This window comes from Grampus griseus (genome assembly GCF_964374135.1).
Source record: "Grampus griseus genome assembly, chromosome: 3".
Classification (NCBI taxonomy): domain Eukaryota; kingdom Metazoa; phylum Chordata; class Mammalia; order Artiodactyla; family Delphinidae; genus Grampus; species Grampus griseus.
In genome coordinates this window covers 48953502-48978030 of record NC_139019.1, presented here as the reverse complement: position 1 = coordinate 48978030, position 24529 = coordinate 48953502, and the positions used below count along the sequence as shown (strand labels likewise).

The window sequence follows — 24529 nt, the reverse complement described above, 5'->3', positions numbered from 1 at the left end:
TACATACATACTCAATTATTAACTCCATTTCCAGCTCATCTCCCCTCTGTGGAAGATGGGGCTTGGAGCTGAAAATTCCAAGCCTCTAGTCATGGCTCAGTCTCTCTGGTGACCTCAGTCTAGGAGCCCACCCCAGAGCTGCCTCGTCAGAACAAAAGATGCTCCTAATGTTCTTATCACTTAGGAAATTACAAGGGTTTCAGGAGCTCTGTGCCAAGAATCAGGGGTAGAGACCATACATATTTTCTTCTTTTATCTCACAGGTCCCCATCCTAGAGGACAATGCCTTAGGAGGCTTTCATAGATGAGAAGCAGATGATTTAAGAAAAGGGGTTCTGAAAGCCAAAACATGAGGAAGCTGAACTAGAACATAAAAATATTTGCTCCATGGGACCTCAAACAAAATACAAAGAAAATGTGAACTTATGTATTAAGAATAGAATTAACACTAGGAAGAGTATCAGAGAAGGTATCTGGCAAAAAGTTAGATTTTCCAAAGCCAATATCCAAACTAAGAACAGGCAAGGGTTTATGCTCAGGTACCGGAAACTCAAGACATACGGGAAGACATGGAGATAAAAGGAAAGTACTGTATATTACAATTACACACTATTGACAATCAAAAAAACTACTTCCCACTAAAATATAGTGCCGTCTACTATGTCACATGATGCCTCAAAAGTCAGGAACAATGAAACAAGGCACATTTGGACCAGTAGAACGCATACTATACATTCCTTTCATTCATGCTGCTTTCTCCATATTTATCTTTTAACCCACAAGGCTTCTCACATTAAAGTATGCAGCCACAAGAGCCTACCAACTTCAGTAGAGTGATGACTAGAGATGGAGGGCACTTTTAAAAAACTATACTTGAGACAGTATAATACTGAAAACCATGGGCCTATCACTTGTTAATATTGCTCCATAACTGTGAAATCACTAATAAACTAGATAATAATTTGAGACAACTGATGCATATCCCTCCCCACTCACCTAAGGCCTTATCAGCAAGTCCAGTAACAGAAAAGAAAAAGTTTTAATGAGAAATAAAATGGGCCTTCTCAGGAGGAAAAAAATTAAGTTACTATTCAGTAGGCGATGCATAAAAACAAAGTCTAACCGGTAAACAGAACAACCTTCTCTTTGGTTTCACGTACCCCGTTCTCTTTCCTTAGTCCAGAGCAGCACAACATATTACAAGTCCATGAATACGTTTTCCAGTCTGGCCCAGTAACAGAAGACAAGCAAGGAGTGGGATCCTTCTAACAAGGGAGAACAAGAAGTACAATAGGATGTGGGGAAATGCATGAAGGACCAACTTGGTAGGAAGACCTAACATCAAAGCTCATTTTCAGAACCTTGTAAAAGGTTTCCAGGCTTTCTTTTCCCATTTTGCCAACGCTTAAAAACAAATATGGCAAATTTTACTGTTTTTGTTGTGGTGTGGGTAAGAAATGGAGTGAAAATGCCCTTATTACATGTGGGTCCCCCTCCACCTTAAAGCTTAAACACTTGGTTATTTCTATAATTTTTAAGTTCAAGAAATGTCCACATATATGTTATGTTTGAATGTTCTATTTCTTGACCTAAGTAGTGATTAAAACAGGTGTATTTACTTCTCTATGTGGTTTATAAATAAACAAGAGTTTTCTAAAATGTTGCCTGTAGTCTAACGGCAAATATTTTCCAAAAACCTAACATCTGATTTCTCCCTCACCTGCCATGCCTCTGCCAATCACCAAGGCACCTTCCAAAGTAGCTCTAGAATCCATCCATCCTCTCTGCCACCACCCCAGTCCAGGGCTCCAGCATCTCTCCCATGAATCAGCGATTACTGCATGCGAGATTCAGATTAATCCTGTTTCTAGTCTTGTTCCTTCCAGAAAGAGTGCACTTTCAGTTTGTATTTGCCAAATGCTAAATGTTTAAAAGAATCCTTGGGACTTCCCTGGTGGCTCAGTGGTTAAGAATCTGCCTGCCAATGCAGGGGACACAGGTTCGAGCCCTGGTCCGGGAAGATCCCACATGCCCCAGAGCAACTAAGCATGTGCGCCACAACTACTGAGCCTGCACTCTAGAGCCCACGAGCCACAACTACTGAAGCCCACGTGCCTAGAGCCTGTGCTCTGCAACAAGAGAAGCCACTGGAATGAGAAGCCTGCGCACCACAATGAAGAGTAGCCCCTGCTCACCACAACTAGAGAAAGCCCGCATGCAGCAATGAAGACCCAGTGCAGCCATAAATAAATAAATAAATAAATTTATTTATTTATTAAAAAAAAAAAAAAAAAGAATCCCTGAATGTGTAGCCAAACAGCAGCATTAGGTTCCCTTAACAATGCTTAAAATCCTTCCATGGCTCCCTGCTGCCCTAGGGAAAAACATGAAATTACAACATCCTTCATCGTCTGATTTCTCTCTCTAGCTGCAAATCTCATAATATACCACTCACAACTCCAGTTGGACTGAATTTTAGTTCCTGAAAAGCAGTATTCTATTTCTTCAACCCTCTACCTACTACTCAGCTCTCTTTCGCTGGGCTAATTTCTACTTAGCCTTTGCAATCCAGTTTCAATGTCATTTTTCTCATAAAGCTATCTCTCACCTCCACATATGTTATACAAGAGAGTACCTTCAAGTGCAGTATTTATCATACTGTACAATAACCATGTGTGTCCTCCTCTACATTTCAAGCTCTACTGAGAATAGGAACCATGTCCATGCTATTCACAATTATAACCCTAGCACCCAGGCAGCAGTATAGTATAAAATTAAAAGCATGGGCTCTGGAATCAGACAGACCTAAAAAGTGTCACAAGCTGTGAGAATATGAGACAGTTTCTTAAACTCACTCTGCCTAAATTTCCCTACCTGTAAAATGTAGATAGTACTACCTTATAAGGCTTTTTAAGGATTAAATGTTATATATGAAGTATTTAGCATAGTGCTTGGTACACAGAAACATTAGTTATTATTAATTACTTAATACAGTGATTATCAAAGAAAATATTTGCTGAATGAATACAGTATTCACAAATTATTAAAAACATATTTATTAATGCTAAGCTCATATAATTCATTATATATCCAAATAAAGTCTATAATTCTATAAGGATGCTTCAGTTTTATTCATGTCCATGACACTGAGGTTTTCTTATAGTCAATATTCAGTTGAATTATAACGCAGAATGTTCAAAGAGAATGACCTGTGCCTCACTTTCAGGAACAATTTGTTTATGAAGTCGAATCTGCTCCAAACCAGGGCATTCTAGAGAATTTGGGGAAGTGTTACAGATTGAAGCTGTTACATTATACCTTGCTGACTGATAAAAGCTGTAGTATTCAAGTCTATTTTCCCCTGAGTTTTCTGGTGCCTTTAGTTTTTGTTTAAACTGAACAACTTTGTAGATCAAAAAAACGATTACAACACAAGCTAAAATAAAAAAAGCTAGCAAAATGTCAAAAGCCTCATTCAACTTTTCAACTTCTTGTGTACAAATTACAGATGTTTTCCCTGACACCGAAGCAGCATCAATCGGTAGAGCACTGTTTTTTTCCAAGTTCAAGTTAACAGGAGAAGTAAGCTGTATTTGCACAGGTAACACTGCAGTAGTCTCTAATGGATTACCAAAGGTATTCTCTTGAAAAAATCTACTGGCAGGTGAAGTACGAATTCGTTCCCAGAAAGTAACACTCTCAGTGTTTTCCAAATGTTTCCCATTTGTGGTTATTTTATGCCAGGCCATCATTAATGCAGTAGTCTTGTGATGAATATGAAGAGATTTTATAGCCCAAGCTCTGGATACATTTGTTGAAGATGTAACACAATTTGTAAAGTCAGTCCATTTAATATAATGCAATGCTCTGCCACGCATGGATGGGGGATTCTGACAACAGATGTTTAGAGTAATGGCTGAAGATGCTAACCAGTCGCGAAGACCCAATAGTTTGCAGTTACATTCCCAAGGATTAGAATTTGCCTGAAGATGAGTCAATGAAGACAATGGCTTAAGGACCCTTGGATGTAAGTCTGTAAGATTATTAAATGACAGGTTAAGAATCTTCAAAGATGCTCCCATGTTTTCAAATGTATCATTATCAATGCTGATTATTCTGTTTCTATCTAACTTAAGATAAATTAAATTCTTTAACAAGCTAAATGTGTCAGAATTTAAATTTTCTAAATCATTATGACTTAAGATCAAATGTTTAAGATTACTAATTCCACTAAACCCATCCCTAGTAACATTTTTAATTCTTGAATTTTTCAGGAGGAGATACTCCAAACTGACAAGTCCTTTAAATGCAAAGGGCTGTATTTCTTCAATATGGTTATGAGACAAAGAAAGTCTTTTAAGATTCTTAAGAACTTCAAAAGCATTTGATGGTACTTTTGTTAAATTATTACCTTCTAGATACAAACAATCCAGGTTTCCAAGGTGTTGAAAGCCTGAGTCTGATATCCTCAAAATTTTATTGTTTGATAAATCAAGTATCCGAAGAGCAATCATACCAACAAACGTACCACTCCCGAGGACAGTGAGGCGATTTCTTTGTAGATTTAAGTACTGAACTGAAACTAGATCATGAAATACTCCTCTTGGAACAAAAGATACTTGATTAGACTGTAAATATAAATTACGAAGATTGGAAAGTCCCTCAAATATTCCAGGATCCAAGCGTTTTATAAAATTATTATTCAGATATAGAAAATATAGCTGCCTCAAATGAACAAAAGCTTTTGGATACACATACACAATGCTAGAATTATCTAAATACAATGCTACAAGAGAATGAAGTCCAATTAATTCACTTTCATTTATATGAGATATATTATTTCCAGTCAGATATAGAAAAACTGTACTTTCAGGAAAATTCTTAGGAATGCTTGAAAGGCCTAAGTTACGGCAGTTAATTTGTCTCCCAGTGCAGAGCTGGCAAACAGACGAACATCCAAGTATCTCTTTATGGAATAATAACACAAGATAACAGGTAACAAGTAGAAACAGTCGTAGGCAAGGCAGAGAAAAACGTACTCCACACATAGCCCTGTTCTTGGTTTTTCTGTTCATATCAAAATTGGCTATAAAAAGAAAAGGTAAAACTTTAAATCATCAAAAAGTTCTTTAAATGAAAGTTTTATAATACTAGAAATTCTATATTTTATTTTATTAGGATCAGCCATAATACTAAGTATCATGAATCATACTATGGTGATAGCATAAAACAGTAAGGCTGAAATACGTTCTAGAATTATTAGCACCTCCAGGCCATTAACCCACTGTTTGACAAAATGATAATTCAAATTTAATGAACTGCAAAATAAAATGTTTGCTAACTTAAATATTACAACTGACTATAACTAAAGTGACAAATGATGATGCAGGGATAAAGATCTTTGGATATAATATGCCCCTTTATCAACTTAAAGTCTAGTATCAATTAAACAACATTATAATTTAGGAATTATACACATTCATTACAGAACAATTAAACTCTCTTTAAACTACAGGTTTTTACAAACCAAATTATTTTTTGTTTCAGCTAAAAGTTCATATTTAAATAAATAATCTTACCAAGAACAGGAAATTCATATTATTAACACTCAGCTGATTCAAGTAAAGGTTTTCTTTCTATATCTGAAGAGCGACATTTCTAAACTCCATTTCTTTTGTGGCACTGTTGACCTCCACCCCTCCACCTCTTTTTTTTTTTTAAGTCACAATTTGCTCAGGAAACACCACTCTTCACATTGGTTCCTCCACACTCAGTGTGTAAAACAGAGGTTGCCATGGATACAGGAAACTGAGAGACAGGAAGTAATGTTATCTGTGTTTCAAAAGTATTGTTAAAAGGAAATCTCAGGAACTTATTTTTTCAGAATGCAGTTAACTTGAGTTTTCCTAACGCACAAACCTAAATATTTCATTTTAAAAGTATTTTTTAAACATGAAAATTTTAAATATTCAGAACGAACAAACTCTGTATACATCAACAACAAATAGCTATCGAATGGAAAAAGCAAGTTGAAGTAAGCAGGCAGACTCTCAACCACTGCGCCACCAGGGAAGCCCAAGAGTAATGTAACTTTTGTGAATTTTTTAAATGCATAGAATATTTATATTTGTATTGTTTTGAATATATAGTAGCGACTTCAATTTTGCTTTATTCCTTAAAAAAAAAAACAAGTAGCAAAAACAAGTAATTTAGGACAATGAACTTGACAGATGCTGTTCTTCTGTGTTGTTCTTTTTTAATTAAAAAAAATTGGTGCATATAAAGTATTGAATACGACCAATTAGTACCTTAATATATTAAGGTATATGCCTTGAGTTATAGACTGATATCAGGTTGCATACCAAGTTACTGACAAAGGTTATCTTTGACAAGAAAAGTTGAGGAGAGTGAAAGAAGCCCTTTAATGACTTTTGACCATATATACATCTGAATTAACCCGAATTTTTTACAATAAAAATGTATCTGTGCATAATGTAATATTTTAAAGTAAGGATTTAAAGAGTTGACTATAAACTATATATTATACATTGTTTAGTCATTAATTTTCCAAAAACCTGACTTAGACTTTCTAATTCTGACATTTATTAATATTACTAATACCCTGACAGTGCACTTAAAATATCAGTAATAATATATATAACTGTATACTATAACTCCCTTTTGATATTAAAGCAGCTTTATTTCACATCAAGACAACTACTTCAGATAATAATATAAATTATTTCCATATTAATATTTTGTATAATACCCAGCACTTTCTTTCAATTACAATAAAAAATCAGAGGTGCATACTAGATAACAGATCTTTATCAAAATGACTTACAAATCTCACAGCTATCCTTTGTGGCTGGTTATTGTTACTGCTATTTTATAAACACAGAAATTAGAAAACAACAACCAAAAAACCAAATGACAGAGAAATGACATAAATTAGAGGTAAAGATGGAACAAGAGCTAGGTTTTTCAAGTTCATTTTGTTTCATATTTTCAATAACATACAAATCATAATGAGATACGTCTCACAGATTTTTTTCAACTGTGTCATACAACTTAAAGAATTATGATGGGGTTCAGGACACGATACCCCAAAATATACACCTTGGCATACTGAATACTTTAAGCTGAAGGAGTCTGAGCATACAGCATGAGCAGGAAGTTCTCTCTCTGACCTCTCCCACCCCTAGCCACACCCCCATAGTCCCTGCCCTTGTCCCCTGAAAGAAGTCATTAAACCCTCAAGTGAGAACTGCCCTCCCTATAATGGGAGGAATCCTTATCTCCAAAGACAAGAGGACTCAGAAGAATCCAAACAAATGGGACTTGTAAAATTTCCCCTGGTTTATTATACTTACCTCATACACTTTTCCCTATCGTATCTTTCCATGACTTGCCATTCTACATCAAACACAGGTTTAACAGTTTCTTTGAGTCTTCATTTCCTTATGAAGACTCCCATGACATGTAAAATGTACATTAAATTTGTATGCTTTAATCCTGTTGTCTTGTCTTTCTCAGTTTAATTTTCAGACCCAGCTAGGGACCCTAAGAGAGTCAAGGAAAACTTTTTACTCTCCTACAGTCTAGAAAAAATCAGAGAAATTGGTCCATTGAAATCAAAATAAAATTTAAAGAGGGTAAACTACAAGGTAACAAGATCAGAACATTCATTAATTAATTTTGTCCTCTGTTCTAGAAATATCCAAAGCAGACAAAAATATTTATTCTTACTAGATCTTGAAGTAAAGATCTGTTCATCTAGGAGGTGCTGCTCTTAGACACAAGTGATCACTACTAAAGAAGACCGCAGAAATCAAAACATGAAAAAAGTTGATGCAGGGAAAGAATCCAGAGACCTCTGCATCTTTCTTGCTATGAGCACATCACTAATTAGTGGCAAAATTGCCCACTCAAGGTTTAGATAAGAACTCAAGTTTCCCAGCTTCCCACTGCACTTACCGGAGTGTACATTTCCCTGTGCTTTAAATACTTTCATTTCACAGTAATCTGTATTATTTAGATAATTTTAAATCCTCTCATGAGCTTTAAGTTCTATAACATGTTTAATAAAATCTTCATATATCTCCAATGCACAATAATTCTCCCCAACTGAATTGTGACATTTTGAATTTGCTCTGGAATAATACATCAAAATGATTCCTCGTATCCCTTTTCTCATTCCTACTAATATTCAATAGAACTATTTCTGAACACTAAGCCTCCTAAGTAGGCATCCTCCCTCTTCTTTCCAGGAGATTGGCTCACTAAATTATTTCTCTCTCATTCTTATTGCTAAACCTTCTTTTGTACTACCTCTATCTTTAAATAATCTCATGCCTTAAGTTTCAACACGTATCTATTTCCTTTCCATTCAGCAATTCCATCACAAGTACAAAAATACAAAAATAAGAGGAAAACTGTTCTATTACCATCTTTTACATATATGCCATCTACATTATTTAGACATATAGCGTCTATGTATAAACCAATCAAGATGGGTTTACATCTAAAGAATGGTTTACAATAGCAGTTACTGACCTTATTATGGATCTTAAAAATTACTTATAGATCCTAAAATCAAAAGAATGAAAACTTGAAACGGGGTTTACAATAAAAATTAGTCCAGTAACAATAAAAAATATTATCATTTTGCTCAATGTAGGGGAAAATTTTAATGAGGAGCAGTAACTCAATACAGATTGCTTAACAGTTGCCAGGAAAAACAAAAAAAAAGTATCATACAGCGGAGAAATCGGACAACACCTTGACCAGAATTGACATGATTAATGAGAAGCAGGTAGACACCACATACTGCTAGATGCGATATTTCAAGAAGGACACATTGCTTATGTAATATTCCAACCAGGGATGATTAACTTGGATCTAACCATGAGGAAATATGAGACAAACCCCAAATGAGGAACATTCTGGGAGAGAGTAAGGGAGAAAGAAAGGGAGAGAAGGAGACAGAGTAGAACTGTATTTTTCAAAAATGTTAGTCGTTAAGTGAGAAAGACTCAGGAAATGACATTACAGTGTAAAAGAGACTACAAAGACATGACGACTAAAAGCTGAAGTATTTAGGAGTAAAAGGCCATGATTGATGCAATTTACACAAATGGTTCAAAAATAAAGCACCATGTATGGTTGGTGTGTGTGTGTTGGTGCATGTGTGTAATGTCTGTATACACACACATAGAGACAGAGAGAATAAGATACGGAAAGAGAGAGAGAGGACACATGCTAACAAGTCCAGGCTGTCATGCTCATGGAACTTACTGAGAAAATCATTAAAATGTACTAGAGGGACTTCCCTCGTGGTCCAGTGGTTAAGACTCCACCTTCCAATGCAGGGGGTGCAGGTTCAATTCCTGGTCAGGGAACTACATGCCCCACAGTGTGGCCCAAAAAAAATGTGCTAGATACCCAAATGTCCTTCAATGGCTGAAGTGGTACATCCATACAATGGAATACTACTCAGCAATAAAATAAGAACATTCTAATAACATACACAATAGCTTGGATGGATTTAAAAGACATTATGCTTCAAAAGGATATATACTGCCTGATTCCATTTATATGACATTCTCAAAAAGACAAAATTATAGTGAAAGAGAACAGATCAGTGGTTGCCAGGAGTTAAGGGTCAAGGGGAGGATGACTTTCCTAAAGCATATAGCAGAAGGGAGTTTCCTCAGGTGATAAAATTATTCCTTGTATTCTAACTGTGGTGATGTTTTCACAAATCTACATGTGTGAAAATTTACAGTAGTGTATACCCCCAAAAAAGTCAAATTTACTCTATGTAAATTAATAAATAACAATTTTTAAGTCCTTTTATTTTCAAATACAAATATTTGTGGGTAAAAAACAAAATACATATAAAAAACTGCTAGACAAACACTTGTTTGATTTACAATCATGACCAGTTTTACAAAGGAAAAACAAAGAGTACTTTGAATGGAGAACAGGGAACCCTCCTACACTGCTGGTGGGAATGTATATTGGTGCAGCCACTGTTGAGAACAGTATGGATGTTCCTTAGAAAACTAAAAATAGAGCTACCATATGATTCAGCAATCCCACTCCTGGGAAAAGATGAAAACTCTAATTTGAAAAGATACATGCACCCCAATGTTCATAACAGCACTATTCACAGTAGCCAAGACATGGAAGCAATCTAAGTGTACATCAACAGATGAATGGATAAAGAAGATGTGGGGTATGTGTGTGTACACACACACACACACACACACACACACACACACACAACGGAATATTACTCAGACGTAAAAAAGAATGAAATATTACCATTTGCAGCAACATGGATGGACCCAGAGATTATACTAAGTGAAGTAAGTCAGACAGAGAAAGACAAATATTATAAAGATATCACTTATATGTAGAATCTAAAAAATGATAAAAATGAACTTATTTACAAAACAAACAGTCTCAAAGACACAGAAAATAAGCTTATGAATATCAAAGGGGAAAGAGGGGGGCTGAGGGATAAATTAGGAGTATGGGATTAAATAGATACACCAGTATATGTAAAACAGATAAATAACAAGAATTTACTGAATAGCACAGGGAACTATAGTCAATATCTTGTAATAACCTATAATGGAAAAGAATTTGAAGCTGTACACCTGAAACTAACACAATATTGTAAATTAACTATAGTTCAATAAAAAAAAGAGAGAGTGCTTTGAAGGTACTGAAAAGCATGCCAATTTACAGAATTTGTCAAGCACAGTCCAAACACAGAGAGACTAGCCAGCAAGACTGGTGCAGAATGACTGAATAGGATAAGACTCAAGAAGTAAGCCAAAATTTTGGCAGACCCTGTAGGACAAGTTACTCCATGAAAGCCACTGAAGAGTTCTCAAGTAGGAGAGGGAAAAGAACATCTTTGCTTTTAAAAAAATGGTTCTGTCTTCTTCTTTGTGAAATACGACTTGCAGGAGATATAAGATCAGTTTAGGAGACTGAAGCAGTAGTCCAGGAAGAAGAATAAGATAGCTTATATAAAGATGGTGGAAGTGGAAATGGAGGCTATGGATCTGAGATACATTTACAGGTCTAGTTAACAGCTTTGGTGATGGATTAAATGTGGGAAGTTTCTGACAAGAGTAACTGGGTGTTCAGAAGTATCCAAGACTGAGAGGGGCATAGTACATTGGTTATCTCACCTCCATCAAATATATCCAATTCAATAACATTACTGAGAACCTACTATGTGCCAGGCATTGTGCTAGACTATAAGGATACTAAAGATAAACAAAATCCTGGTCCCTGATCTCAAGCAGCTCAAGATGCCCTGAGAGAGAATAAATGTTCAACTGAGATACTCATTTTAACAATACCCTTCCTGACCATGTAAGGTATTCTGTAAGCAAGTATCCTATGTTTAGTGTTAAACAGAGGGAAAAAAATGTGTACAACATTATCATCATCACAGGCAACATTTATTTACGGAGCATATACTACTTCCCAGGCATTGCTCTAAGTATTTTAAACGTATTAGCTCACTCAACATACAAAATAATGCAACAGTTTAGTTCCATTTTATAGATAAGCAAAGAGACAGGGATAGGTTAAGTACTTTGCTCAAGGTCACACAATTAATTTTAAGAGCGAGAATTCACATCTACCCAGTGTGGCTCCAGAGCCTGGACCTTTCAGCCCTTCACTATATCTCAACACATGGGCCTAACTTCTAAAACGCCCAGGAGGTAAAATACAGAAAGTAGAAATAGACAAGTAATCCAAGATAAAAGATGCATGATTCAGTCAAAAAAATTCAAGGAGGCAGAAATCACTTTTAGACATAGAAATTGGAAAGAGTTTTGACAAATGAAAAACTGAGAGATAAATAAAGAAATATCAAAGGAGAGCAAATGATACCGTGAGCCAATAAAACTGTACCTTTAACTACCTCAAACTCTACCCTCTACCCTCTTTCTCCAGTTTCCCTTCAACCTACAGACTGAATTCCAAACATTTTTCTCTGGTCTATAATAGATAAGGGCGTTTAAGGGCCATCACTGAGGAATGTTAAGAGTAGCAAATACAAACTAAGGGTCAACTCTATACAACCACTTTGTAAAGAGTAGTCAACAAAAGCTTCTTTCTGGGTTGAAATATCTGTCAATTCCTGAAAAATGAAATGGAGGCAACAACAATAATGAAAAGAATAATGAGTAAGTGCTCGCACGTGTGCCCAAGGGATGTGCATGAAACAGCTGCAGGGAGATAAGAGTCTTTCCTCAAATGGTGGTGGCATTGGTCACATTTGGACAGACTGAATGGGGGAAGGACTCAGAGTAAATGAGGGAAAGCCTAAGATGGTACCTTCACACACTTGGTCAAAATGACTGATGTAGTAACATTAATAGTGGTAGCATGTCATGAAGAACCTAGGGGTAAGACAGGAATAAAGACGCAGACCTACTGCAGAACGGACTTGAGGATATGGGGAGGGGGAAGGGTGAGCTGTGACAGGGCAAGAGAGAGTCATGGACATATACACACTAACAAACGTAAGGTAGATAGCTAGTGGGAAGCAGCCGCATGGCACAGGGATATTGGCTCAGTGCTTTGTGACAGCCTGGAGGGGTGGGATAGGGAGGGAGGGTGGGATAGGGAGGGAGGGTGGGAGGAAGGGAGACGCAAGAGGGAAGACATATGGGAACATATGTATATGTACAACTGATTCACTTTGTTATAAAGCAGAAACTAACACACCATTGTAAAGCAATTATACCCCAATAAAGATGTTAAAAAAAAAATAGTGGTAGCAGCGTTACTTGATAGATAGTAACAATGATTGATAGAGTAACAATCATTTTGTAAGCAGCTTTTGGCAGGAAAGTGCTCTCTACAGGAGGCCCCTTTTGTCACTTTAGCAGAGCTATATTGTCACTAACCTTAAACCATGCACTCCCATGCTCTACTCATCTCCAGCCCTAGCACAGCTTTCAAATCTTTTGATCACACAATACCCTGCCTAACCTGTTGGTTCTTTCCATAGATCAAAGAAGTAGAAATGAAAAATAAATAATTAACAGATGACCAGATCTCTTTCCCAGCTTCCCCTTCAGTAATCTTATGAGCAAACTGTGTGAACAAGGTAGCATCTAAAGAGAGATCACAAGAAGCCGACAAGCTGGCAAGCAGGGAAAGATGGTGATGACTCTGACTCCGAATCTCAATGATGAACTGAGATTACCTCCCCTTTTTTTCTTTAAAAACTTTCATGGCGGGCTTCCCTGGTGGCGCAGTGGTTGAGAGTCCACCTGCCGATGCAGGGGACATGGGTTCGTGCCCCGGTCTGGGAAGATCCCACATGCCGCAGAGCGGCTGGGCCAGTGCGCGTTCTGGAGCCTGTGCTCCTCAACGGGAGAGGCCACAACAGTGAGAGGCCTGCGTACCGCAAAAAAAACAAAAAAAAACCAAAAAAAAAACCTTTCATGGCCAAGCAGAAACTTCAGAGTTGGTTTGGGGACACAAGGCCGCCTTCCCCACAGATTGCCAGCTTTCCGGTTAAAAGCAATGTTTTCTATTTCTACCAACACTTGCCTCTTGAGTATTGATTTTTGAGTGGTGAGCAGCCAGACCTGTTTGATAACAATTGATTGAGCAATCATATGCATTACACTTTAATAGGCATTAAATATACATTCTCCAATTTATCCTAATAATGACCCACAGGTACTAGTTCAAATGCCTCACTGTTGAAATATGAGAAAACTGAGGCCCAGAGAGGAGTAAGTGGTCCAATGTCATACAAATAGTAGGTAGAGCATGCGTCTCAAGCTAAATTTAGCTTTCCTCTCCATCACACTGTGTCTTTTTCTCTCTGAGACTCAGAGTAAAAGCAGAAGCCCAAAGAAAAGAATCCCAAAAAGTAAGATGCTCCTCAAGCTATGAAAGTATTTACCTACACAGGAAAAATCAGAAGTACATAGGATTCATGATAGAAAAAGTCAGAGGACTTTTTCTATTCCTTAGTTTTTATCCCCTTGTTGAAACTAGCTACTCTGTAAAGATTATTTTTCTATTTTGCTTCAGGGCCTATACCCAATCAATACCTCATTCTCAATCAGAATCTTCTCTTATTCTCATTAAACAGTTTAAGGTCTTGAAACTTCAAAGCAATCCTATTCACTCACAGTATTGCTTTCTTGGGTTATCTGTTTAAAAGAAGCTTGATGCCATACAATGGTTGGTGATTAGTTAACATTACCCATGGTCTATAAGATGACTGCCACATTATCAAAAGTTTGTCAGAAGCCCTTATCTAATTTGTAGACATGGCGCTGGTCCTAGATGTGAGGAGAGCATTAAGAGTGTAGTCCCAAAGTCACAAGCATTCAGGAACTCTCCTAAGCAACTAGGACAGGAGATGGAAGACGTATGTAGTTGTTGTTCTAAGAAGCCAGGTTGCACTGAATAATAATGTGTAAACTGAATGCACAGCATGGTGCCCTGGCACATGATAGAAACTTCAAAAATATTGCTGAATGTCTGTTGTATCAGTATCCCAGGCTTGATATTAGAAAGAAAGGTAGGGGCACTTTAGTTCTGCTGTATGTTTCAAGGGTAAAGTGAATTTGTATTGGAAATGAAAACCAAAATGGACTATTTCCATTCAAATTCTAAGGTGAGAGGATAGAAACACTTCAAAATACTTCCAAATCTACCGAACTTTTGGGTGGGGGGAGACACTGGGTTTTCAAAGGACCTGCCAGAAGAACAAGTTGACGTTTGGCTTTAAAAAGAAAGTTTTATAAATGATTATAACCCTTCAATAAAAAAATCACTAAGCCCAGGAATTAATAATTTACTTCTATTTTTCACAAAACTACTCAGTGAACATGCAATTATGGCACCAACTGTCCATCTTCCTAAACCATCTTGTCTACACCCTCCAGCTTCTGTTACCAAAAGATACATGTGCATAGCCTAATCAAAAAAATAAGATTAAAAGCTGCATTATAGAGGGGTTTTTCCCCAGTTAGACTGAAATGATTTGAACCAATACTTACTGAAAATTGCATTAGGTTAGATGCAAAGGAAAACGTTAATAATCCAAAGATTATTCTTTTGGAAATCTAAAAGCATCTATTCCATTAGTAAAACATATTCACAAGGAGATGAGGAGCAGAACCTCAACAGCTGAGGTCCTGAATCCTCAAAGTACTCTTTCACGTGTTTCTATTTTCCCTACATAACAATGAGAGAAAGAGAAATAGTCATCATTCAATATACCCAAGGAGGATTATTCATTGTGTGGTCAACTCTGGCAAAATAAATATTCTAAACAATTTCCCCCTTGACACCTCACTGCCCCTTTCCACAAATTAGTATATAATCAGATAATACTAGGATATATACTAGGTTCTAACTAGGTTAGAAATCAGTTCAAGCTAAATCTTCAGGGGAAAAAACAGCAATAATAAGAGCAAACATCATAAAACAAAAGCCCTAGACTATGCAAGGACATGTCCGTTTTCCCCACAGTAATCTCACTATTTAGCATTCCACAGACATTCAGTAAGTATTTGATGGAAAAGAGGAGGGAGTGATCATTCACTTAAAGGGCAGAATAATCACCTTTAGGGGTGATTATAATTATAATAAGGGTGCCTTCTGCCACTCTGATTCTGCACCTAGAATACTGTATGGCACACTGAAATAGCTCAGCCAAGGCTTGATCATCTTGCCTATTAAGTACACACAAAAAGTAAAGAATAAAATGCTTTCCATCAGTCGTCTCAGATTGGCTTCTCCTATCTCTTCTCCAGAGGGGATACAAGAGTTTGACACACATACACAGCATAGCTTTTCAGTGGCAACTTGACTTCCAATGCCATCTCAACCTACTTACGGAAACCCATTTATAAAATCATACCTCTACAATGTATAGGAATCTGTTGTTTGAAATTACCCATTGCTCTAATCTACTTTATTGAAAACAAAAGGTAATTCATAACTAATTCACTTTAGAAATAATGTCTCATAATCTCTCATCTTTTAAAAAAATTATGGCACATAATATGTGTAAACAAATGTGTTCACTGATGACTTTTAATTCCAAAATTAACCATCATTATCATGGAAACAACAAATGATGCAAAAGGACTGTCAGCATTTACTGAATGTTTATTATTAAATGCCTTGGGAATTTCTTTAACTATATTCTTTGTATAACCTGTGCATGTATTTTTTTAACTGTAGCATTGTAGAACACTATAAATTGTTTATTATTCATTACAGTAAACTGATATTCCAAGAAACCAAGTGACTTCCCAAGTGTATGAACAAAAATTCAATTCCAAATCCCACAATCTCACACTCCCTCCTCTCTAAATTTATGAAACTATATTTAATGCTCAAATGACCAATTTAAATTTAAATGACACATCCTTTTCAAAGTAATACATCTAAATTCATTCCACACTTTTTTTTTTGCAAAGGGTATTGGTCAGGTATTAAATAAATAAATATATATATATATGCATGTATAACTATACACACACACGCGCGCTGTGTATGGGTTGTCCAAAAACTTCCGTAGATCTTACAGAAAACCCAAATGATATAGATATATGTATATATATATATATATATATAGAGAGAGAGAGAGACTTTAATAAACAGATTAAAAGTATGCCTAAAGTAGCCCCATTCGAAGAACTCCTAATTTGCAACAATACTACAAATCAGAGTATACATAAAAACACCCCTCTTAAAGGGCTGCTAAATGTGAACATCTTTTTATGGTGTGTTAATATGACAAAATTAAAGAATGATCTATTTACCTCAAAAAGTGCACTTTTTAAAAGACTGACCAAAAAGTATGCTTTACTTCCAACTAGAACTGACAAACTGAGAGATCAAATTAGCTTAATTTTTCAGGCATAAACATTCTTTAGATGTTCAGAAAAAAATGTTATTTAAGTGGGAGAAAAAATAACACCCAATTACAGTGTAAATATTTATTAAATTCATTCAATTAACTTACCGTGCACCTACTATGTGTTAGTCATGGTGCTAAGAGACAATTAATACTCAGTGTATTGATTATGCCTTTTTATTTTCTGTGTGCTGATGCTTTGACAGATGGGACCTGGAAAGACTGGCCCTCTTAGGGTTAGCCAATTCCGAGAGATAGAAAATGGCTGCCTTTGAGCACATATTTCATACACAAACTAACTGATCCACAGCTCTTACTCCAACTATCAAGCTCTTACACTCCATGCCACTATCTCCCTTCTCCTAACTAACCTAGGGCCAGGTACCAGACAACTCATGACAGTCCCTACATCCTGTAGCCTATTAAAATTACTCAAACTTGCCAGTCCTAAACCGGCTTACCCTTGCTTTCGCATCCCTTCCCACAGAAACCACAATAAAGGCTCTTGCCCACATTTCCCCCTCTCCCTCTATCTCTTGACCAACTCTGGTGTTTCCCCATGTGGTTCTCTGTGGTGTGGTATGCTCCTTCCTCTTGCGAACGAACTGTAAGTAACAAAAACCTTCAATGGCAATTGTCCCTGATCTGCTGGCCTTGCCGTATCTGAAAAATATTAAATCCTACATTTTAAAGCACCCAGGGTCTACTATGGAGGCACCTGTATTTCATAATGTTTACTGAACAAATAAATGAATGACTAAGCCAAGAATGAATGCTGGCAGCAAACATGCAAGCAAACACTAGATCAAAAATTAAAGACCTGAATTCTAGCATAAAGACCTGAATTCTAGCATTTTCAATATGTGGTAAGTTGGGCAGCAGCAAATTTACAATGAGTAAATTATGCGTAACAGTATTGCTAGATGAAAATTAGTAACTGCCTGATTCATCTCAGAGAATAAAACTGACTCTCCCTTGAAGGCCTTACTTTCCTAGGATTTATGCTCTATTCTCAGCCTAGCTCTCCAGCTTTATTATTCTTACTCTCTTCACTCTAATGGCTGCCACACTGGCCTTCTTTCAGTTTCCTGAAGGTGTCCTCACCCCTCCAGCTACAGAGCCTTTGACCAGGTTGTTCTGCCTTTTTGGAATACTCATTCTCTCTCAACTCAATTAACTAGAGTTAATTTCTCTCAACAAACTAGAGTTAATTTCTCCTCTTCATATCTCAGCAAACATTTCTTCAGGAAAGTCCTTCTGTACTGCATTAATGCCCTAATCTGGCAGCTGCACAGTATCCATGTCAACTGTTATCATTTTTATTCTGTAGTTCTGTAATTCTTTAACTTCTGTCCTCTTCACTTGACTGTTACCCCGCAAATACAAAAACCACATTTATCCTCATACTGTTCCACTACTACTCATTAACATTAGGATATTAGAAAGCAAACAGGTAGCTGGAATGTAATTAAAATAAAGCAGTTTTATGCCTCATTGGTCAAAGTATTTAGAGAACATTCCTGGTAATAAAGAAATAATCTCTCGGACGCTCCACTCCATGCTCTGAGGTCGATTAAGGTCTGCGCCTGCACCAGTGCTGGCTAGCAGGCTCACCAACCTGCAGGCGGGGGCTACCAGGCAGTTACCTGTTTTAACTCTGGTTAAAACAGGACAGGAATCTGACAAATCTTTTCAGAGGTGCCCATCTCTTGGGGCATAACTGATGCAACTTATGAATTCTTGTTAAAGATTATATGAAAGAAATCAGTTAAGTGCCACTTATCAACTGATTGTGATGATGGATGCACAACACTATGGATATGCTAAGGAGTACTGAACTGTACACTTTAAATGGGTGAATTGTACGGTCTGTGAATTACATCCTTATCAAGCTGTTACCACACACATACACACAAAAGATGTTTCTAAGACATTTTTCTTGTGAAAGACGTAAAAAATTAAGAACTAATTTTTACTGTAGTAAAGCTACTAAAATATTAGGTTAAGAATTTACAGGGTTTCCCTGGTGGCGCAGTGGTTGAGCGTCTGCCTGCCAATGCAGGGGACACGGGTTCGTGCCCCGGTCCGGGAAGATCCCACATGCTGTGGAGCGGCTGGGCCCGTGAGCCACAACTACTGAGCCTGCGCGTCTGGAGCTTGTGCTCCGCAACAAGAGAGGCCGCGGCAGTGAGAGGCCCGCGCACCGCGATGAAGAGTGGCCCCCGCTCGCCGCAACTAGAGAAAGCCCACGCACAGAAAAGAAGACCCAGCACAGCCAAAAATAAATAAATAAATGAAATTAAAAAAAAAAAAAAAAAAAGAATTTACAGATAAAAGAAAATAATGTAAAATGCTAAATAAGAATACATGACCTAGGAGTAAAAGATGCATCCTAGTGGCGCAGTGGTTGGGTGTCCGCCTGCCGATGCGGGGGACGCGGGTTCGTGCCCCGGTCCGGGAGGATCCCACATGCCGCGGAGCGGCTGGGCCCGTGAGCCATGGCCACTGGGCCTGCGCGTCCGGAGCCTGTGCTCCGCAATGGGAGAGGCCACAGCAGTGAGAGGCCCGTGTACCGCGAAAAAAAAAAAAAAAAAAAGATGCATCCTACTTTAAAGGATGAAAATAAAATTCTGTCACATTAAATACTCACTTAGGAATGGTCAGTTTAAACCAAACATAATTCTGGTAAAACAACACATCCACAATTTAAAAATTTTAAACTGCCTTTTATTTAGCTATATTTAAACTATAATAAAATACTACTCTTTGGAACCTGTTACTACCTTGATTCTACTAGCCTGTTTTAAAAGCTGTAAAATGACTTAGAAAATTATCTTAGAAAATTTGTACAGAATAATAAATTTCCAAATGCTGATCATAATATATACTATTCTTGAGATAGAAGAGAACTATGGAGAGGTACTAAGTGTCCAACCCAAACCTGTGTAGTATATCTGATACCAAGAGGACTTTATTATAAGGTAATTTCACCTGGAAAGCAAGCCATCATACCTAAAAACCCTGCTGCTTTGTCAACCTCTTTTGAATTATTCAACTAGCTTAAGTAAAATATTCCCCATTAGTGACTTCCTTAAATCTAAAAAAAAAAAAAAAAATCAAAAAATTCAAAATTCTTAAAATGCTTAATCTCCGAGAACACTTATTCACATCTGAAATTATTAGAACTGCATTATAAAAATGTGTCTTTTAAGTTAGACAATGAATTGCTGTTTCAGAGAACAGAGTCAAAGGCAAGTTTGATTATTCTCATTCTCATCTATAAAAGTTTTTGTTTAATCTATGCCTTTGGAGGAAAACATTAAAAGAGTTATATGTAAATAATGTTATTTTCATATAAAAATTGGCAGAAAAAATATTACTCCCTTTATGTATAAATAATATGGACCCTAAGAAAGGGAAAAAATTCAAACTTGAAATTATTCCAGCTACAAAACAAAAAGGACACAAGACAGTTGTACTACACAACTACAGAAAAAAAAAAAAAAAAGGATTGCACTATGTTCAGAAGGTGACCAAGAAGATATACTAAGAACGTCTGGAGAAGACATGGACAAAATCATGTATCCTTAAGTTTAAGTGACAATGCAGAATACTACAAAAGATCATCAAGCTAAAGGTGACATGCCTTTGACATATGTGGTTAGCATATTTTTAATGAATTAACGAACAGATAAACAAATACTCAATATATTAAAAATGTCCTGAATTTAAATTAATGCACGTACACAGAGACTTAAGCTTTTAGAACTTTACAGTGCAGTAAAAGGACGGATGGATGAGAAAGAGAGGAAGAAAGGGATAAAATAAAAACAGCTAACCTCATCTATCCAGACAGTTTGACCTCAATATGTAAACTCATTTAATCTTTATAATACTCTCATTAGGAAGATACTATTAGTATCCTCATTTCAGAAACAAGGAAACAGGCACAGGCAAGTTATTTGGCCATGGTCATCAGTGACTAGTGGCACTGGAATTTAAGCGTGGTCCTAAAGCCTACAGTCTTTAACACATTTCTGAATCAGAAGTCGTGGATCATGGTAACAGACAGCTTAATACAATAGTTTCCCAAATGGTCATTCTTTAGATCAGTGATTCTAAACTGGAGGTGGGAGGTTCTACTGGCATCTAGTGGGTAGAGGCCACAGATGCTGCTAAATATGCTGCTATGAACAGCAGCCCCAACATGAAAAAATCATCTGGCCCCAAACTGTCGATAGTACTATGGCTGAGAAACTGTTTTAGAAAAGCGTTATTTCTGCATGTGAAAATCCATTATAATAAAAAAGAAGAAAATAACATTTCCCAAGGTAGCCTGATTCAAAATATCATTATCAATACATTATTCTCTAGACCTGCTTATTTCAGGCAAAGGAAATGTTACATTGCAAAGTCTAAAGAAACACAGGAAGAGGAAATTACTATTATGTAGGAGGTTAACCAAGAAATATCACTGGGGATGTGGATGGGGGAAAAAATTTCCCCAGACTCCATCAACTATGTACCTATAAGTAGAAGAAAGGTGATAAAACTGCTGACCTAAACGTCAACATTACCTTCCACTAGAGCATGTGACCATAAATTTTCCTAAGTTATGTCATGGGCCAATGATAACGTGGCAAACTTAAGTTTTTTTGGTTGCTTTTCAGATGGTCACATTTTCTGTAGCTATCAATGCTTCTTTAGTCATTAATCCATTAAGGACTATAAAGTTAAATCATTGTTCTTTAAAATTCTATTACATTATTCAAGACTTTCTTGGTACTTAAAATGACATGAATTCACTACTGCCCAATAGATTTTTCAATACTTCATTTTAAAAACATAAATAAGATCTGATTTTCCCATTCACAAAGCTATCTCTTCACAATTTTTACTTTCTTCTTTAAAACTTTTAAATTTATTTTTCTATTGAAGTATAATTTATGATGTTGTGTTAGTTTTTAGTGTATAGCAAAGAGATTACATACATGTTTTTTCAGATTCTTTTCCATTATAGATTATTACATGATATTGAATATAATTCCCTGTGCCATACTGTAAATCCCTGTTGCTTATTTTATATACAGTAGTGTGTATGTTAATCCCCAACTCCTAATTTACCCCCACCATAAGTTTGCTTTCTGTGTCTGTGAGTCTATTTCTGTTTTGTAAATAAGTTCATTTGTATCTTTTTTTTAGATGCCACATATAAGTGATATCATATTTTTTAATTTGAAAATTTAATGCTTAAGAAAATTTCAAGCCTTAATAAAATTCTGTCCCTCAATTTATGCAGACTGACATGAGCCCCAGTCTAAGTATTCTTTTAGACTTATAGAAGCCTTTTTTATTTTCTTTACAGAACCCAACTATTTCCACAACTTAAGTATCAAAAATGTTTTTGAATCACACACATAAAATTAAATATTGAAGGCAACAGTATTATCATAAAAAGTGTAAAACGTATATGCTTTAGATACAATTAGGTATCCTTCTCACTTTTTTTTTTTTTTTTGCGGTAGGCGGGCCTCTCACTGTTGTGGCCTCTCCCGCTGCGGAGCACAGGCTCCGGACGCGCAGGATGAGCGGCCATGGCTCACGGGCCCAGCCGCTCCGCAGCATGTGGGATCCTCCCGGACCGGGGCACGAACCCACGTCCCCTGCATCGGCAGGCGGACTCTCAACCACTGTGCCACCAGGGAAGTCCCTCTTTCTCACTTTTTAATCTGTGTCATTTCAAGTTTTCCCTCAATAATCTCAGTACTTTATGTTACAGAAAACTCTAACATGTTCTATTAACCTTAATACTTTTTTTCCATCCATTAATTTACTGAGCAAATGTTTACAGTGTTGACTACTGCCAAAGAACAGGTTCTTTAACATTTCCATTTTAAAGGTCTGAATAAATCTCTAGTCAGTGTATTTCCACTAAGAGAAAAGAAAAGAGCAGTAAGTTAAAATGTTGGTAACTTCAATTTGGTTTCCAAAAATAAATAAGACGCCACTCAGCTTCACAGTGAGGAAATAATGTTCGTCTTCTGTACATCCACCTAGGAAGCAGCACACCTGGTAGTTCAAAGAGCAAGCTCTGGCATCAAGCTGCCCAAGGTCAAACTTTGCCCTATGACATGTCACTTGCCAGATCCTAGGCAAGTCATTTAACATTATTTCTTTGCTCTATAAAAAGAAGACAATCATGCCTCTAACTGAGGACAGTTTAAAAATTAAATGAGATATAAATGTAAAGTACTCAGAAAAGTATAATGCATATGATAATGTAAGCATATAAGGTAGGGGGTCCCCAGAGAAAGAGAATCAGGCATGGCTTTGACATAAGAGAAGCCATTTTTGCCCTAAGTCATTCTGTGATCTAAGCCTGGCCACAATGCTTAACCTTGAGCAGCACTTGGTAATAATGATCTTAAGGAAACAAAAGAACAAACTGTTATCAAGCAAGAGAAGTAGCAAGAGCAAAGATAACAAATTAGTTGTAAAAACTCACAGTTCTGTTTCAATAGTAAAGACTAGCATGAAGCACTCTTGAGCAGTTCTGCAGAATTTAAACCTCCTAGCCACTCAACCTCCAGATCAACTGGAACATAAGGGATGATGATGACCTTCACTGACCCCCATGACTTCAATCAACCAAAGCTTGGACTCTGTCAAACACCCAAGCACCTTCACAAATATGCATGTACTCTTAGCTTAAAACTTCCCAAATTTTGCTGTTCATGGAAACACTCCATTGGGAAAGATCCCCAGTGCTCTTCTTACTTGTTGCAAGTAATAAATCCTTCCTTCTCCCAGTCTTTGACTTGGTTCTACCTTTTGGCTCCACACCCACCAAGAGGCAAACCCGGTTTTTGGCTAACAGTAAGTGCTCAAAAATTATTATCTATTGTTATGGTGTTAGGACTAAACAATTACCTGTGTTCTTAATCCAAATTACCATACCAGAAATAAATAATAAATTTTTAAGAAGAATTTCTAAAGCTAACTGCACTTATTTCACTAATTTATCACTAGGATAAATGTGCTCTAAAAATTCCCTAAGACAAAAAGATATATCATTCTTCTCACACAGTATCAAGTCTTAAAAGGCCTGCTTTTATGCCTTTAAAATTAAAAGTAGCCCAAAAAAAGCATATAATGCCAAACAAAAACAGGGATAAAGGCAAAAAAAAAAAAAGCAAAACCAAGATACTCTTCGAAAAATGTCCAAAATCAAAGCATTTTGTATTTGCTTTTGGAAATGAGAATTTTAACAAAGCTTTACTGTAAAGTATAATATAATGACTTCATCTAAGAAAGGAGAAAACAATAACTTGTAAGCTTCTTTAGAGATAATCCAAAATAAATAACAACAAAATTATGTAACAAACTTTTGAATTACCAAGAGGATAATATATTTTATGAAGTGCTACTGACATTGAAATATTATATATTTAATATATTCATATAAAAAGAGGACCTAAAATAAGTCTAACAAAATCTGGTTATTTTAAAAATTGGGAATTCAGACAAAAATGAAATTGGTAAAATGAACATAACCAAGTTAAATAGCAGTGCCCACCACTCCATGCACAT

At 36.5% G+C, this 24529-nt stretch overlaps 2 protein-coding genes across 2 annotated transcripts in view; both read right to left on the bottom strand.

Moving 5' to 3' along the window:
• IPO11 (importin 11) overlaps nt 1–24529 on the bottom strand; it is a 214859-nt gene that overhangs the window by 47512 nt on the left and 142818 nt on the right. The gene's annotated exons all lie outside the window — the stretch shown is intronic.
• LRRC70 (leucine rich repeat containing 70) lies at nt 3128–5679 on the bottom strand. Its single transcript, XM_082651229.1, has 2 exons — nt 5580–5679; nt 3128–5086 (listed from the first exon to the last, which is right to left on the bottom strand). The coding sequence occupies exon 2, from the start codon at nt 5073–5075 to the stop codon at nt 3180–3182; it is 1896 nt and encodes a 631-aa protein (XP_082507355.1). The 5' UTR covers nt 5076–5086; nt 5580–5679; the 3' UTR covers nt 3128–3179.

Bases quoted from the DNA above. Each gene is read 5' to 3' on its own strand.
- LRRC70 (XM_082651229.1), bottom strand. From the start codon at position 5,075: ATGAACAGAAAAACCAAGAACAGGGCTATGTGTGGAGTACGTTTTTCT.